This window comes from Hemiscyllium ocellatum, chromosome 12, assembly GCF_020745735.1.
Source record: "Hemiscyllium ocellatum isolate sHemOce1 chromosome 12, sHemOce1.pat.X.cur, whole genome shotgun sequence".
Classification (NCBI taxonomy): Eukaryota; Metazoa; Chordata; class Chondrichthyes; order Orectolobiformes; family Hemiscylliidae; genus Hemiscyllium; species Hemiscyllium ocellatum.
This window is the reverse complement of record NC_083412.1, coordinates 68,490,531-68,509,660: the sequence shown is the minus strand read 5'-3', so window position 1 is coordinate 68,509,660 and position 19,130 is coordinate 68,490,531. Positions and strand designations below refer to the sequence as shown.

Genomic DNA, 19,130 nt, shown 5'->3' with positions numbered 1-19,130 from the left:
GTAATATTTGCATGTATCAGGAGGTGTAATAAGTGTCTATTGAAATTTTCAGTACTGCATTACCCAAGTTTAGTACTTATGTTATAGAAATTAACACAAGCATTGTCACATCAGATACAAATACCCCACTGGAGGCAAAATCCACATCACAATCGAAATTCACTTTCTCAGCTCAATTTGTTCTGAGACAAAGAAAAGAATGGCTGAATGTGAGAGAGTTTGAGTTCCCAGGTTTTCCAATGTGCTGTGCTGATGATCTCAGTGGAAAGGAGGAGAGATGTTCATAGCTGACCAGGAAAACCCCAGAGACACAAAAGTCAGTGAGCACATCACACCATGATTGGAATTTACAAAGTAATTAGTTTACCTGCCTGTGAATGTGAACTGGTTTATGAGATGATTTTGGTTTTGAGTCTGTATTTTTGTGATAGTCTTTATTTGCATTGTAATCAAAATGATGAGGTAACATTGACAGAGGTATGGCCAGAAATTCGGTACTGATACTGAGTATGGGTTTTGGGTTTAAGTCACGAGGGTCATAATTGAAATATAACCTGGGCAGAAAGGATTTCCTATGTTGCAGCTTCTTTTCCCCTCCTTCCTTAAGTATGGCCTTCAGTGATGCACTTCTTCCTACTCATCAATGTGGAAAACACAGTGGCTCAGTGGGTAGCTCTCACAGTGCCAGGGGCTCAGGTCCAATTCCAGCCTTGTGGTGACTGCCTGTATGGGTTTCCACCAGGGGCTCTGGTTTCCTCCCACAGTCCAAAAATGTGCAGGTTGGGTGGATTGCCACTGCTATATTGTCCTGTAGTGTCTGGGGATGTGAATGCAGGGTTATAGAGGTATGGTAAGGGCCTGGGTCTGGGTGGCTTGCTCTTCAGAGGGCTGATGCAGACCCAATGGGCCAAATGGTCTCTTTTAGCACTGTAGGGATTCTATGATTTTAACCTGGCAACTGATAGATCATGGGTTGGATCATGATAGGCAAATTGTGAGGGCAAGTAACAAGCTCCACATACTCAGCAACCATTTATTTCCTAATATTGAGTTTGGGTTTTACTGCAACCAAGCAGCTCCAGACTCACAAAGCCTAGGTGAGGAGAAAGCGACTGTTCCTGTAATCAGTTTTCTAATGACTATGTTATCACAGGGCCTAACAATATTGAAGTCAATGGAATTCAATGGGAAATATATTTTGGGAGCAGCTGGGACCCAGGGAAATAATGAGGAAAGAGATCAATCTAGGACTGGTACAGTTAAGAACAGAAGTGAGTCAAACAGTCAGGGCAGGCAGGGGCAAGGTAGGATACGTAAGTGAAACTGCATTTATTTCAATGCAAGGGACGTTTCAGGGAAGGCAGATGAACTCAGGGCATGGTTAGGAACATGGGACTGGGATACCATAGCAATTACAGAAACATGGCTCAGGGATGGGCAGGACTGGCAGCTTAATGTTCCAGGATAACAAATGTTGCTGGAAGGATAGAAAGGGAGGCAAGAGAGGAGGGGGAGTGGAGTTTTTGGTCAGGGATAGTATTACAGCTGTACTGAGGGAGGATATTCCCAGAAATACATCCAGGGAGGTTATTTGGGTGAAACTGAGAAATAAGAAAGGGATGATCATCTTATTGAGATTGTATTACAGACCCCCTAAAAGCCAGAGGGGAATTGAGAAACAAACTTGCAAGGAGAACTCAGCCATCTGTAGGAATAATAGGATGGTTATGGTAGGGCATTTAAACCTTCCAAACATTGACTGGGACCGCTATAGTGTTAAGGGAGAGAAATTTGTTAAGTGTTTACAAGAACCTCTTCTGCTAGAGAAGGTGCAAAACTTGAACTACTCTTGGGAAACAAGGCAGGACAAGTGACTGAGATGTCAATGCGGGAGAACTTTGGGGCCAGCGACCATAATTCTATTAGTTTTAACATGGTGATGGAAAAGGGTAGACCAGATCTAAAATTTGAATTTCTAAATTGCAGAAAGGCCAATTTTGACTGTATTTGGCAAGAACTTTCAAAAGCTGATTGGGAGCAGATGTTCAGAGGTAAAGGGACGACTGTAAAATGGGAAGCCTTCAGAAATGAGAAAATGAGAATCCAGAAAATGTATATTCCAGAAACACTGAATACCCTGTCAAAATAACAGACCTTACTTTGAACTGCAGACATTCTATACTAGGATTCCAGAATGCAAATGCAGACTCTTCACTCTCTCAAAGGCAAAGCTACAAATGGTGGGAAAAAGAGGTGCCATAGATGAAGGTGAAAAACCACTGCAGAGAATTCTGAATCTTGGTTTGCCCTTTCAGGATATAGTCAAAGAGGAGAAACCCACTACTCCATTTAAGAGAGTTAAAAATCACACAACACCAGGTTATAATCCAACAGGTTTATTTGGAAGCACTAGCTTTCAGAACACTATAACCTGGTGTTGTGTGTGATTTTTAACTTTGTCCACCCCAGTCCAACACCAGCTCCTCAACACCATTTAATAGATTTAGATCATCCTGAACACTTGAATTTGGGCAGTGTTGTTATGCAAGTCCCTGCGATCTGTTTTAGGACAAATCATCCTTTTGAAGAAGATCAAGAGCTAAAGTGGCCTGCTTATTTAACCAAACATCTGCTGGAAATGCAATAACAGCTACTGTAATCACCATTAGTAGTAATTGTGCCCTGTTGAACCACTACTCAGAAGTTGGAATAATATTGTCTATTATTTGAAACACCAATGGAAGTAAATGAAGCTTTAAATAATCCTCCAGTTACCAAAGTGCTCACAATGTCTGAAATGGATTACATCAGGGAGTTAGAAAAGAATCTTAAATCATGTAAGAAATCGGTCTCACAACTCCAACATAGATCAAACACTGTTCTGTGTTACTCCATGATTCAGTACTTTCCACTTGGAAAAAGCTTAATTTATTCCTGCTTTTTGTTTTCTATCTGCCTTCCAGTTCTCTCTTCATATCCGTACACTACAGCCAATCACATGTGTTCTAATATTACTTGTGAACCTCTTTTATTGGACATTATTGTAAGCCTTCTGAAACTTCAAGTAAACCACATTCACTGGCTTCCCCTTATCAAATCCATGCGTTAAATCATTGAAAGATTCCAGTAAATTTGTCAAACATGACTTCCCTATCCAAAGTCCATTCTGACTGTGTCTGACCCTCTCCCTGTTTTCCAAGTACTCAGCCACTGAATCTTTTATAATGGACTTTAGCACTTTCCCCACTATCAATGTCAGGCCAAGTGGCTTGTTGTTCCCTGTTTTCTCTCGACTTCATTTTCAAAATTGAGAGGTCACATTAGCTAGCCCCCAATCCATAAGAATTTTGAAAGATGACCACCAAAGCATCATTTTTCAGGCTACTTCTGAGGACTGAATTATTCAGCCTGGAGAATTTATTGGACATTAATCCCAACAATTTCCCAAAACCATTTCCCTAGTACTACTGATTTCCAACGGTTCCACCTTATCACTATACTCTGTTTTCCACAACATATTTGCAATGTTGAGGCATCCTCCTTTCTGAGGATAGAAGGAAAAATATGTATTGAATCAGTCCAACATCTGTTTGTTACTGATGTGTACCATGACCACTGGCTGTTCACCCTCTCATCTCAGAATATCCTGTAACTGCTCTGAAATGTCCTTGACTGGAGAACCAGGGAGGTAACATATCATCTGGAGTCTTGTTTGTTGCCCCAGAATCTGTTGCCCTTATAATTGGATTGCCCCATCAACATGATACTGCGACATTTATTCCCGCCCAACCATGCAGCAGTGTCAGACATTAACTGAAACAGTGACTACACCCCAACAAAATTCCTTCACTAACTCTAAATTGGTTTATGCACGATGATTACGCAAGACACAAAATAGGTACCCACCTTTTCACACCGAGTCACTTTCCTTGAGGTTCCAGCCAGCTCCTTTATAAGATCAATGCCATAGCCCAGGTAACAATGCTCAGCCTGCCATAACCACAACTTGTGAAAATAACACTTACTCATTTACATATTTATTGTTTGACCATGCCATAGAGCAGAGTTTATTCAGCAATTTTCCTTTTATTTTATACAAGTTCTTCTTGAGCAAACATTTGCCAGGTTTCTTCCTCGGATTCGTTCTCTCCCTGAACGGTATGTCGCCGTGGGCTCCTGAGTAAACGCAAAGTAAGCAGCTTTTTCAAAATGGGTAGAATGCCTCAAAATCTTCTTTTAGTTTGTGTTGAAGTGTATTTCCGTTTCTTTCTGTGAATGAGAGATATACCAGCAGATATACAACTTTGAACGGATAATAATAGGTTTATGACTTCGGGAATCCTTCGTGTGATAACTATTATCTTCTAATGGTTTACACTTTATGAACATTGCATATCCCACCGACTTTCCCATCGACATCGATCGGAGTGGAGCCTGCTCTCCCTCGGGCGAAAAGCAAAACTCATCACACAGCGGTAAGTGCTGGTGTGGATCTCAATGAGGGACGCGGAACTGCTGGGTCCACCATCAGCAGGAATCTTATGGTCTTATGAATCAATTTGTATAAATTGGTTACTGACGTACAGCAATTCTGAATTCATTTATCGGAGTGTTTTGACAGAACTGAATGTACTCTGAAAAACCAAACTCTGAGCAGTGTACATTAATAGATTGAATCCAGGAGAGTGAAAGAAGTGAGAAGGAAATGGGAAACTGGAACAAAAATTGCAAGAGAAACTCTGCAGGTTTGGTGTCATCTGTGCAGAGAAAGCAGAGTCAGCGTTTCGATCCCCGTGACCCCTCTTCAGAACAGAACGAAATCTGTTGGAAAGCTGGTGTAGATGTGAAAAAGATCCGTGGGGCAGGTCAATCCTTCCCAGTTGTGACTATGTACACTTTCAAAAATTATCGAAGTGAAAAATGTTACTACCTTTAAAAATGGTGAATTGGTTTTCTCAATAAATTCATGAGAATTAATTCAGAAATGGAAGAGTTTAAACAGAAGGGAACAAATAAGGACAAGCCGAATCGTTAATAATGTTGAGGAACGTACACCTCAATTACACTGTGAGCGGAGTAACTATTTCTTTGAGTCAACTCTGGATAATGTTGGCCAGCCAGCAATGTTGATATGAGATGGGTCATTAAAATACATTGTGCTCAATTAATTTTAAAATTATTTTCAGGTTTAGTTATTTTTTAACCTGTCGCCAGCAGCTGGGAGGTTATTGTGGAAATGGCCCGTTTGTAGGAACTTTACGTTAAAAGATGTGTTGGTTTAATCCTGCTACACTTTGGGAGTATATCTCTTAATGAGGATAGAGTCATGTCGAGAGTCATGTGCCCTGTTCTGGCTTCTGCATGCAACTAGCCTTCGCTGCTAGATTGTTCATATATTATCGAATCATCCTGTTCAGAAATGTTAGCATACAGCAGGTGGTAGTAGCACTACCTCTGCTGGTTGTTAAAGAGGAAGTGGGCGCAGTGTAGGGTGATATTTTCAAATCAATCTGTTTGGAGATGTCATTACACACAATTACGTTGGAATTTCTCTTTGAATGCTATCGGTCTTTCCACCAGAAGTGACTCTTGTTTCATTAAAATGCAGGAGAAAGCAAGGACTGCAAATGCTGGAGATCAGAGTGGAGAGTGTGGTGCTGGAAAAGCACAGCAGGTCAGGCAGCATCTGAGCAACAGGAAAATCGGCGTTTCAGGCATAAGCCCTTCATCACGAATGTCAATTCTCCTGCTCCTCGGATGCTGCCTGACCTGCCGTGCTTTCCCAGCAACACACTCTCCACTTCATTACATAGCAGTTGTGCCGGAAGTGAACAGAAATGGCTGGAAAACTCAGCAAGTTTAGCAGTATCTGTGAAGAGAGAGAAAGTGAATTCAGCAACTTCTTCAGAACTTCTTGTGTAAAGCAGCACTTTTCCTTTCTTTTCAATTTCCAAAAGTATGTTTTGGGGTTAATGTGTATTTAACAATCTTTGAATTTATAAGTAGATTGTTTGATTTATTCTTCTTTTGATCTTCATTGCCTTTGTTAATACTCTTCTGTTTCTTTGTTAAAGCTAAATTTGCAGTATCACAGGCCGATGTTTCAGCAGAAGATCATTTCACTTCATTAAAATTAAAACAAACCGGTTTATTGTCTATTAAGCCGGGGTCGAGTCTGTGGTCTGACTTGTCTGAGAACAACAGCAGATAGGATGAGAACAGAAGTATCATTCTTATTAATCCATACCGGTTTGTGTATAAATTAATGTCAATTTAAGCTCCTCGTGAAGGTGTCTGCTGCTGTGTATATATAAAATCATGTTGCTCGGTTTCTTAGGGATAAGATTGGCTGCTCAAATCATCCTGTTCTGTAACTCATTTTGATAGTTGATCAGGCTATCCTCTTTCCTATCCTATCCTCTGCTTGAATAATTCCCCGCACATTCAATTTTTATACCCTTCTGTCAGACCCGAATGGTACATTTGCAGTTTCTCATTAGGACAGTGCTTTCAGCCTCTCCCTATAGCTCAAATTCTCCAACCCTGGCAATATCCTTGTAAATCTTTTCTGAACCCTTTCAAGTTTCACAACGTCCATCCGATAGGAAGGAGACCAGAACCGCACACAATATTCCAAATGTGGCCTAATCAAAGCTTGTTCAAATGTAATATGGCTTCCCAATTCCTATACTCAATGCACTGACCAGTACAGACAAACATACAAAACGCTATCTTATCTAACTGTGACTCCACTTTCAAGGAACTATGAACTGGCACAGCAAGGTCTCTTCTTTTTCAGCAAAACTGACCAGGACGTTACTATTAAGTATACAAGTCTTACCCTAAAATGAGATTAGGAATCCTTAGTGTCATCATGATAGTTGACAGCCTGATTGAGGCATTCAAATTTTTTGGGCATTCCTTGATCCAGGGTTCTGTTTATGTGAGACTGCATTCCTACTCCTTTCCACCGATGCCATATATTGCCTTTCCTTCACTGTCACTGGGTCCAAACCATGGAATTCCCTCCTTCTGTGTATTGTGAATCAACCCACAGCAGGTGGTCTGCTGTGGTTCAAGGTAGCAGCTCATCACCATCTTCTCAAAGGCAACTAAGGATGAGCAATGAATACTGGCCAGTCAGCAACACACACATTCCACAAATTATTGTTAAAAAAAACTCTGGACATGTCTCTCTTTTTGGTTATCATCTGTCTGAAACTTAGTCCGATTTCCACCAGCTCTTGGCTTAAGCAATTTTTTGTGTTAATAAAAATACATTGTTCATTATCTAAAACGATGCAATTACAGGACAACCTTGATTATCCGAACGAGACAGGCAGGGAGTACTTTGTTCAGATAACTGATTGTTCAGATAAATTTTGTTGTAAACAAGTGGTGACTTGTGTACTGGTTATCAAACATTTCTCGGTCATCTGGCAATGCACACCATAGGGTGCTTTAACTGATAACTGAATGTTGTGTTGTCTCATGTCATTTTTGCAGGACCTTGAGATCTTGTTTGGATAATCCGAAATTTGGATAATTGATGTTCAGGTAATTGAGGTTGTGCTGTAATGATAGGGCCATTGGTAGTCTTTTGATCAGAGAAACCTCAGGGTTCAGGTACATAATTCTTTGATATTTGCATCACTGGTCAACAGGGTGGTTAAGAAGGCATTTAGCATACTTGTCTTCATTGCTTAGTCCTTTGAGTATCGGAATTGGAATGACATGCTGCGGTTGTACAAGACATGTGGGGCCTTTTCTGGAGTACTGTGTGCAGTTCTGATTGCCCTGTTATAAGAAGGATATTACTAAACTGGAGATGGTTGAGAAAAGATTTACAGTTGTAGAGTCATAAAGATATGCAAGACAGAAATGGACCATTCAGTCCAATTCATCCTGACCAACCATGCATCCTAAATAAATTGAATCCCATTTACCAGCATTTGTCACATATCCCTCTATACCCTTCCTATTCATATGCCCAGCCAGGTGCCTTTTAAATGTCATAATTTTGCCAGCCTCCACCACTTTCTCCGGCAGCTCACTCTATACATGCACCACCCTTTGTGTTAAAAATTTATCCCGTAAGTTCCTTTTAATTCTTTCCCCTCTCATCTTAAACCTATGCCCTCTAGTTTTCGACTCCTCCATTCCCGGGAAAAGACATCTATTTCCCCTATCCATGTCCCTCATGATTTTATAACCCTCTCTAAGGTCATCCCTCAGCCTCCGGCACTCCAAGGAAAATAGCCCCAGTCTATTCAGCATCTCCCTAAAGCTCAAACCCTGTGAAACATGTATAATTTGATCTGGCACACAACCTGGTCACATTTAAAATATATTGTGTTCAGTTGTGGAGTGAGCCTAGAAAAAAAAACATTTGCTCTAAACATTTACATTAGCTAATTTGTGTTTTTCTGCATGATCAAGTCTGACCCTGATGCTGACTTTCGTCTGAAACATGCATGGTATTGCAAGATAAGCATCTCAAAAGGAGCTCCAGATGAAACTCAGATGAACTCTTTCTGTCCTCACGGGTGTGGTCAAAACTGCTGAGTTTTACTCGCATTCAATTTTTAAATAAGAACTTTCAACATTTCAAGAGTGAAAACGTTGATCCTCCATCATGGTCACAGGCATAGAAAGAATGTGAGCTCAACCTCATACTTTGGTGCCAGAAATAGAATTAGTGAGGATTTCAATAGCTTAGATCATTCTAAATGAGTGTAAAAGGAAAGGCAGCACATTTTCTATTACAATCCACAACATTTGGTCGCCATACTAAAGGAAGGATGTGGAGGCACTGGAACGGGTGCAGAGGAGGTTTACCAGGATGTTGCCTGGTATGGTAGGAAGATGGTATGAGGAAAAGCTGAGGCACTTTGGGGCTGTTTTCATTGGAGAAAAGAAGGTTTAGGGGTGACTTGATAGAGGTGTACAAGATGATTAGGGGTTTAGATAGGGTTGACCATGAGAACCTTTTTCCACGTATGGAGTCAGCTATTATGAGGGGGCACAGCTTTAAATTAAGGGGAGGTAGGTATAAGATAGATGTTAGGGGTAGATTCTTTACTCAGTGAGTCGTGAGTTCATGGAATGCCCTACCAGTAGCAGTGGTGGACTCTCCCTCTTTATGAGCATTTAAACGGGCATTGGATAGGCATATGGAGAATAGTGGGCTAGTGTAGTTAGGTGGGCTTGGGTCGGCGCAACATCGAGGGCCAAAGGGCCCGTACTGTGCTGTATTTTTCTCTGTTCTATGTTCTATGTTCTATTTCACATACATGATAAACTTGTAGAATCAGTTTGACATCCTGCCCTACCCATAATGAGCTACTAACATGCGCAAAGACTTGCAATTTTTAATCAATTCACAATTGACTTTAAAATATCATTTCATAGTACTATTGTAGCCATTGGTTCAGAGTTCCAGGGCAGATGGGCCCTAGAATTGTTAATTATTATTATTATCATTATTATTATTTGAGTTTAAACTGCGATGCACGGAAAAGAGAAATGTAGTAGTAATAGGGAATTTAAAAGTAAGAAGAACAGACAGTTTTGTTGCCAAAAGTGAGACTCCAGGATGCCTCCCTTGTGCTAGAGTCATGTCTCAGTACATCTAGAGGGCATTCAGTAATCGAAGGGTGAACAGTTAGTGGTCATGGTACACATTGGTCATGCTGACTGAAGTAATAAAAAGGATGTGTTTCAAACAGCAGAATAGACGATGTTAAGAAGCAAGTTAAAAAATAGGACCTCAAAGGTAGTGGTCTCAGAATTACTTTCAATGCCACTTACTAATCAGAGCAGAAACAGCAGGATAAATCAGATGAACACTCTACTGGAGACGTGGTGACAGTGTGTGTTTCAGATTCCTAAGGCATTAGGATTGTTCTGAGGAACGTACATTCTAAATAGAATGTCCCTGAACAAGATCAGAACTGATTCCCTCAAGAAAGTATTTGAGAATGTAGTTAGGGAGGTTTAAACTGAAAGATAAAATCCAAGACAGGGATATAAATAACCCGGAAATAAGGACTAAACAGAGGAGAAAATGGGAAATATGAAAGGTGATATGAAGAGATTTCAAAGGCTGGAATCAAGCAGGGCCATTGTGAACAGGACTAAGAATACTAAAAAGACAAGCCTTAAGATCTGGTGTCTGGATTTAGGGATGCAAATAGAACTACTGTAAATGGGTATGATCTAGTGGGTGTTGTAGAGACATGGTTGAAAGGAATGGGAAGTGAATATCCAGGGGTTTTTACTTTTAAATGGCAGACAGAAAGGGAAAGGAGATGGGTAGCACTGGTGATTAGAAAGGAAATTAATGCAGTTATGAGGAAAGATATTCACTCTGATGAAGTAGAATGTGTATGAGCTGAGCGAAGAAATACCATAGGGCAGAAAATGATAATAGTGGTTGTATATGGACCCTCAAAATCGAGAATAATGTGGAACCAAGATGGAATTGCACAGCCATCTAAATCGCAGAAAAATGTTGGGATAAAGGGAAAGTTGTCGAGATGGCACAAAGCAAATGGGCTGAATGGCGATCTTCTGCAATCAAACTATAGTTTTATGTGGGATATTGTTGAGAGCACTGCAATCCTCGGAAATCACATCCGCAGCAATGCTTACAGTGTAATGAACACTAGATCGGAATTGTAACTTAGAGAATGAGGTTCGGAGATTACATGGTATCATAAAGAGGGAAAGTTACCTTAAACTTTGTTCCAAGAGGGAATTAAACACTAAAGATTAAGAATTGGCTCAGATTCAATTTGTCATCTGGAATTAGAGGTTAGAAATCACACAACACCAGGTTATAGTCCAACAACCACCTGATGAAGGAGCAGCGCTCCGAAAGCTAGTGATTCCAATTAAACCTGATGGACTATAACTTGATGTTGTGTGATTTTTAACATTGCACACCCCAGTCCAACACCGGCATCTCCAAATCATGGAATAGGAGTGTATAACCGCCAGCCAGGAGGAAAAGGAGAGCCAAGGTTCCGTACCAAAAGGTCAAAATGATTCATTTTACCTGAGTGGATGAGAGTGATCAGAAAACTAACCAGGGTACTATGGTACAGGAGCCTACTCAACTAGGGAGTGAGGCTAATGAAAAGGAATATGATGGAGATGGGGGCAATATTTCATTGTAATAGCTCAAATTATATGGAGCTACAAAGTAACAAACAACCTAGAAAGCAATTTATATGACAATCTTTATTACAAAGAACCTGGAATATATGCATAAATAATATTACAATTGTATAGGATATGGTGAGACTATCCTCAGCTACTGCATACTGCTTTGGTCTCCACACCGAGGCAAGATACACTTGCATAACGGCATTTAGCAAAGGCTGGCTATCCCTGAGTTTATCACATTGTCCTGGAAGATGAAGAGGGGATCCCATTAAACCACACACACACACACATATACAGATATATATATAAGACAAGAGGTTACAAAAATAATAAATGGACAAAACTTAAGGCAGTGCATATGAAAAGAAAGATGAATGAGTCGCACAAATTAAGATAAATAAGCACAATCTAGTGGCTATAAGTAAGACATGGATGCAGGATGACTTAGATTGGGACTTGAATATTGAAGTGTATGGGACATTTGGGAAAGACAAGATGCTCACAAAGGGTAGAGGAATGGCTCTGTTCATTTAAAGGTGATGTTAGTACAATAGAGAGGAATAAAATAAATTCACGAAGTCAGGACATAGAAGCAGTCTGGGCAGAAATAAGGAATGATAAAAGATAAGAAGTCATTGTGGGAGTTGTGTACAGGCCCCCTCACAGTATCCACATGGTAGTACACAGTGTCAAAGAAAAATAATGAGCGCTGTCAAAAAGGTACAGTAATGGTCATTGAATTTCCTTGCATTATGAGATCATAAGTGGGGATGTTCACTACTGATTGGACACTATTCAACACCTTTTGGACCTCCTCAGGTCCTATTGTAGTCTATGTACATATACAGCTAGAGTTGGACAATTTCCAGATTTACACTGATCAGTGGCTGCAACATTTGCACCACACCAAGCACTAGACAATGAAAGAGAATCTAACCAACATCTCTTAGCGGTCAATGGTTCTAATATATACCCACTATATAAAAAAATCCAAGTGATGATTCTGTACTCGGTTAAATAAACAAGTTGAGGAAATGATCAAGTTTCGAGATGACCATGTATGATTGAGACGTTCTGTAGAAAACTCATATCAGAATTGAAACAGTAACTCTGTGTCTCTCTGCCCAGATGCTGCCAGACGTCTAGGTTTTCCGCACCAGTTTCCATGTTTCCTTCAGGATTCCAGCATCTACCATAGTTTGGTTTTATTTGAGTCTTCTCTCCCCTTCTCCTGCTCTCATAACTCTAAGTAAATAGCGAAACATTGAATTGGCATGTCAATGGGATAAAAGCAATGAGCTAACATCTGCAACATATGCTTGGTAACTGATATAGTTGGCATTTACCTCTATTCATTTCTCTCTTGTCCTCTGTTTTGTTGTAATTCTGCTATTTGCCTTTAGCAGAATTGTTGCTCCTTTGTTAATGTATCTTTACAAACAAACTGAAAACTTAGGTATGAATTTCGATGGCAAGAATATTCTCCAGTTTCTTTCAGTAATTTTCTTTCTTTTGTTATTATTGTAGATTTAATAAACAGACAGAATCGGATTGATTGGTAATACTGGTGAACGATCAGCTCCAAGTATGGATAAACGAGTAACTAAAGACTCCTCCCAGACCTACTCCACATTCCATTTCCTTTTTGGATTGTTGGCACTGACAGCATCATTGTGGATAATTCTGAACCTTATTCTCATAATGGTGTGTAGTATGATAAAGAAGATGCTCATAATAAGCTGAAATTTAAGCAAGGCTTGAAATTACAAAGTCTAAAAATATGATGTTTGTTTTTGCTAACTGTATGTTGCAAATAGAAAATGGCACAAGGTTTGGGATTTTTTGTAGCTTCTAAAATTTCCCTTTCTGTCCAACTTTCACTCACGTTTTCTTTGATTTCCTCTTCTCCTGAAGGAACATGCAGTACAGTGGGTCTAATTTCATTGGCAGCTGCTCGATCTAATATGTTGCTCAGATAGCTATTGTTCATGTTTGTTTCTCAACAGTAAATATTGACCAGCTGTACAATGAAGGATTACTCTTGTGTTACAACATGGTGTAAACCCCTCTGCTAATTTAAACCTGACACACAGAGGAACTTACCTCGCGCCGTAATCTAGTCAATTTCGAGGAGCAAAGAACTGTCCCAGAGCTCAATACTTAAAGTAAAAATGAACAGTTTTATTCTTTAAGTCCAACAGAGAAGAGAAAAACAACAGCTATTGACAGCTCCTTTCTCTTAGACCTATCTTTTACCTATCGCTCCACAATACTCGTCCAATAAATTCCTTCTTAAATTTTCGGCAAAATCAATTTCAAATCCAGGTACAGTCTTCACTATAGATTCTCTATAGATTCCTCTCAGTTGACTTTGGTGTTCTGCTGCACAGATTTCTTATTGATAGAGAGACTGAATAGCTCTCTTCTTTCAGGGAGCTATTCAGTTAGCAATCTGTTTGTTTGTACTCGTTGCTGTTCTCCTCCTAACTGTTCAAAATGTCCAAATTTATACCCCAAAACATCATGTTATTTCATTGGTTTGATGGTATCCAAACAGTAAAACTCAAATTCGATTGGATTTTTGTATCTGGAGCATAACTTAAATGGATTGGCTGAACTTGAATTAGTTTTTTGTTCCATGGCAACAGAGCACCAGCTATTTGTGTCAAACAAACATTATGTTTTTAAATCTTTTAGCACACTAAGTCCTTGCCAGCTTCCTCTCTCTCTTAAAGGCACAGTACAAACCTACACATTTATAACACCTCCCCCTTGAGAAAAAATGAACCATAATGATTAGATTCCCTGCAGTGCGCAAACAGGCCCTTCGGCCCAACCAGTCCACACCGACCCTCCGAAGCATAACCCACCCAGATCTATTTCCCTCTGACTAATTGACCTAACACTATGGGGCAATTTAGCATGGCCAATTCACCTGATCTGCACATCTTTGGACTGTGGGAGGAAACCAGAGCACCCGGAGGAAACCACGCAGACACAGGGAGAATGTGCAAACTCCATACAGACAGTCATCCGAGGCTGGAATCAAACCTGGGACCCTGGTGCTGTGAGGCAGCAGTGCTAAACACTGAGCCATTGTGCCATCCCTAATGAAAAGATGACTTCATTTTTTTTCTATTCTTTAACTACATTACCGTGACATACATATGACTGTAATTTAAGTTCATATTAACTTCTTTCCAGATATAAATGTGTTGCTGGAAAAGCGCAGCAGGTCAGGCACCATCCAAGGAACAGGAGAATTGACGTTTCGGGCATAAGCCCCTCTTCAGGGCTTAGTCTCCTGTTCTTTGGATGCTGCCTGACCTGCTACAATTTTCCAGCAACACATTTTCAGCTCTGATCCCCAGCATCTGCAGTCCTCACTTTCTCCTCTTTCCAGATATATACAACATTGAATAGATACAAATCTCATCTATACTTTATAAGTTGAATCCACGATAACGCATCTGCAATTACTTTCTTACGACCTGCAACATGGACGATTTGTAAATTAAAAGTCTGTAACATAAGACTCCAATGAAATAGTCTCATATACATGCCATTAAAGCATTCCAAGGATGTAAGAGGATTGTGATCTGTGTACACAATCGTCTCTGACACGTTGTTCATGACGTACATATTAAAAGTTTGAAAGGACAGTATCAAACTCAATAGTTCTTTTTCGATCATGGAGTATTTCCTCTGATGGATGTTGAGTTTCTTTGAAAAGTAACCAACTATCAGTTAAATCCCAACATTATCTTCCTATAGCAGTACAGTTCCAACCCCTATGTCACTAGCATCGATGGTAACTTTGAAGGGTATCGAAAAGTTTGATGTAGCTAAAACTGGTGGGGTGGTTCATATTGCTTTTAAATGTTGAATGCCTCCTGGCATAGTTCTGTCCACTGAAACTTTGCGCTCTTCTTCAGCAAATCAGTTAACGGTGCCACTACACTCTGAGATTTGGAACAAACTTCTGATCGAATGCGCTGAGTCCCAAGAATTTTCAAGGTTTGTCATGGAAATTTCTCGATGGCCTACGTCTTTGCATTCCATGGGGTTAACCTTCCATGATCGATGTTATATCCCAAGAATATCACCTCTGCTTTTGCAAATTCAGTTTTGTTTAAGTTTATTAACAGTTTTACTTCTCGTAGTCTTGCAAAGACCTCTGCCAACTGTACCATGTGATCTTTCCAGGAATTACTGAAGGTCACTACCACATCCAAATAGACTGCATAGTTTGTTAACCCAGCCACAACTCTGTTCATGAGTCATTGGAATATGGTGGGTGCATTCTTCATTACAATTGATATAGTCCATTTGGGGTTACAAATGCAGAAATTTATTTTGGTGTCTCTGATAAAGGTTTCTGCCAGTGACCACATAGTAAGTCCAATTTGGTGATGTAACTGGCTTGTCCAACTTTCTCGATACAGTCCTCCAATCTGGGTATTGGATATGAGTCTGATTTTGTAACAGCATTGAATTTCTGATAATCAACACAAATTCGTTGTGTCACATCTGGTTTGGGAACTAAGACAATCAGTGAACTCCATTCACTCCGGGTCGGTTCATTGATATCCTTGTTGGGCATGGCCACCACCTCCTTCTGAAGCTGTCTGGCTTTAAATCGATTAAGCCATTAGGTGTGTTGTTTTATCAGAACAGTATTCCCTCCATCTACTTCATGTACAATAGCATTAGTCCTCCCCATCTGATTCCTACAAATGTCTTTATACTGCAGTAACAAATCTTTCAACTGCATTCAGACAGATACTTGCATATCCCGCTCCTCTCAAGGGCCTCTTCATTTTTGAACATATTTTGACACATCTTAAAATCCACAACATCTGGATTTCATTCCTCACTCTGCGGGGCTGTAACTAACTCTTGTTTCTCCAATTCTTTCTCTCTAGGTTAATATGGTTTCAACACATTCACACACATACCCAATACTTGTTTCTTCTATTTGGCATCTTTACTAAATAGTTCTCCTGACTTAACCTTTTTTCAATTTGATAGGGACTACTAAACCTGGCTTTGAAGTGATGTCCTATCATTGGTAAGAGTCGTAACACATCATCCCCTCAGGAAAGCGTCCGAGTCTCAGTGTTTTGAACTGCCACCTGCTTCATTCTATGCTGTGCCCTCTTTAGATGCTGTTTAGCTAACTCACCTGCTCGATTTAATCTCTCCCTCACCTCTGATACATAAGCTCAGTGAAAGATCTCTGTTTTTGGCCCTGTCAACTTTGCTTTAATTAATTTCAAAGGGCCTCTCACTTTATTTCCGAATATTAACTTGAAGTGAGTAAACTGAGTAGATTTGTATGGAGCATCTCTAATGACAAACAGCATAAATGGTATGCCTTTATCTCAATCGTTCAGGTAATGCTGACAGTATGCTGTCAACATGGTCTTCAAGTTCTGATACCACCTTTCCAAAGATCCATGAGATTCAGGATGATACGCGTTTTATTTAAAGTGCTCTATACCTACGGTATCCTTAAAAATGACACAACGCCAGGTTATAGTCCAACAGGTTTAATTGGAAGCTTTCGGAGTGTCGCTCCTTCATCAGGTGATAGTGGAGGGCTCAATCCTAACACACAGAATTTATAGCAAAAATTTACAGTGTGATGTAACTAAAATTATACATTGAAAAATTGATTGTCTGTTACGCCTTTCACATGTGGAAGGCATCTTGAAACCTATTGTACAAGGGGTCTCCAGCTTCTGTCGCAACACTACGGATTTCTTACAGAAACTCAGTACCCACGAGCCAGTCAAATCGGGAACATTCCTTGTCACATTGGACGTTTCTACACTCTACACCAGCATCCTCCACAATGATGGCATCGCGGCAACTGCCTCAGTACTCAACACCAACAACTGCCAATCTCCAAACACCATCCTACAACTCATCTGCTTTATCCTCGATCACAACCTCTTCACCTTTGACAACCAGTTCTTCATCCAGACACACGGAAAAGCCATGGAGATCAAATTTGGACGCCAGTATGCCAAAATGTTTATGCACAGGTTCGAACAAGACTTCTTCTCTATGCATGATCTCCAACCAACATTGTACGCCAGGTACATTGACGACATTTTCTTCCTTTGGATCCATGGTGAGGAGTCATTGATAAAACTACACAATGACATCAACAAGTTTCATCCCACCATCAAACTCACCATGAACTACTCTCGACTATCTGTCTCACTCTTGGTTACATGCGTCTCCATCAAGGATGAACACCTCAGCACCACACTCTACCGCAAACCCACAGATAACCTCACAATGCTACACTTCTCCAGCTTCCACCAAAAACATATGAAAACAGCCATCCCCTATGGATAACCCTTACGCGTACACCGGATCTGCTCAGATGAGGAGGAACGTGACGGACACCTGGAAGTACTCGGCGATGCCCAAACTCATCGACCGCCAGTTCCGACGTGCCACAGCAAAGAACCGTCATGACCTGCTCAGGAGACAGACACGTGCTGCAACCGACAGGGTACCCTTCGTTGTTCAGTATTTCCCAGGAGCTGAAAAATTACGCCATGTACTTCGTGACCTGCAACACATTATCAATGAGGATGTGCACCTCACCAAGACCTTCCCCACACCTCCACTACTTGCCTTTAAACAGCCGCCAAACCTCAAAAAGATCATTGTTCGTAGCAAGCTGCCCGGCTGTCAGGACAACTCCATACAACCCTATCACGGTAGGCGGTGCAAGATGTGTCAGAGTGTGGGCATAGATACCACCATTACGCTGGGGACACCTCCCATCTTGTACATGGCAGGTTCTCATGTGACTCAACCAACGTTGTCTATCATTTACGTTGCAGGCAAGAATGCCTGGAGGCATGATACATTTGGGAAACCGAGCAAAGGCTACGATAACGTATGAATGGGCACTGCTCAACAATCAACAGACAGGAGGGTTCCCTCCCAGTTGGGGAACACTTCAGTGGTCCAGGACATTCGGTCTCGGACCTTCGGGTGACCATCCTCCAAGGTGGACTTCGGGAAGGCAGCAGAGAAAAGTGGCTGAGTAGAGGCTGATAGCTAAGTTCGGTACCCATAGGGAGGGCCTCAACCAGGAACTTGGGTTCATGTCACATTACAGGTGACCACCATTGCGCTATACACACTCACAGATACTCCTACACACACACACACTCACACACACACAGGCACTCCTATACACGCATACACACGGACACACATACGCACAGACACGCACACAGACACCCACACACAGCCTTACAGACACACACACACTCCCACACTCACACACACACACACCTCACAGACTTAAGACACTCTGCACTCACTACACACACGTACACTTTCTCACACTCACAACCCCCAACCTCCTACCCAGACAGACACACACACACACACACAAAGACCCACATGCACATATATATTTTGTGGGGAGAATTTGTACTTTCAGGGTTACATTGTACTTTGCTCAAAAACTGCATGCATCCATGTCGAACTCTGAGCTCAAAAACTGCATGAATTAATGTAAAACTCTGTAATCTCAATTTTTAGATTAGAATCAATCTAAACATCATGGCATAGACAGAGAACATAGGGGGGCAAAATCTACAACATATTGTCTAGCTATCACCATTGTTAACAGCTAACCCAAGAATGCAATGTTTTTAAAAAAAAGGTTTTGTCATTTACACATGAAAGAAGTGAAACTATCACTGTATTCTGACAGATGAAAGGCTTAACAGACAATCAATTTTTCAATGTATAATTTCAGTTACATCACACTGTAAATTTTTGCTATAAATTCTATGTGTTAGGGTTGAGCCCTCCACAATCACCTGATGAAGGAGTGTTGCTCCGAAAGCTAGTGTGCTTCCCATTAAACCTGTTTGACTATAACCTGGTGTTGTGTGATTTTTAACTTTGGACACCCTAGT

General features: G+C 40.7%; 1 protein-coding gene across 5 annotated transcripts in view; it reads left to right on the top strand.

The window, feature by feature from the left end:
• Nucleotides 1–3,938: 3,938 nt before the first annotated feature.
• Nucleotides 3,939–19,130, top strand: part of LOC132820816 (NXPE family member 3-like) — a 36,046-nt gene continuing 20,854 nt past the window's right edge. Inside the window, exons 1-3 of one of the 5 annotated variants that reach the window (XM_060833140.1) lie at nucleotides 3,939–3,975; nucleotides 4,101–4,191; nucleotides 12,697–12,873. In XM_060833140.1, the coding sequence (XP_060689123.1) occupies nucleotides 12,757–12,873 (117 nt within the window). In that variant the 5' untranslated portion in view covers nucleotides 3,939–3,975; nucleotides 4,101–4,191; nucleotides 12,697–12,756. The other 4 variants (XM_060833142.1, XM_060833139.1, XM_060833141.1 and 1 more) reach the window with 4 other exon arrangements.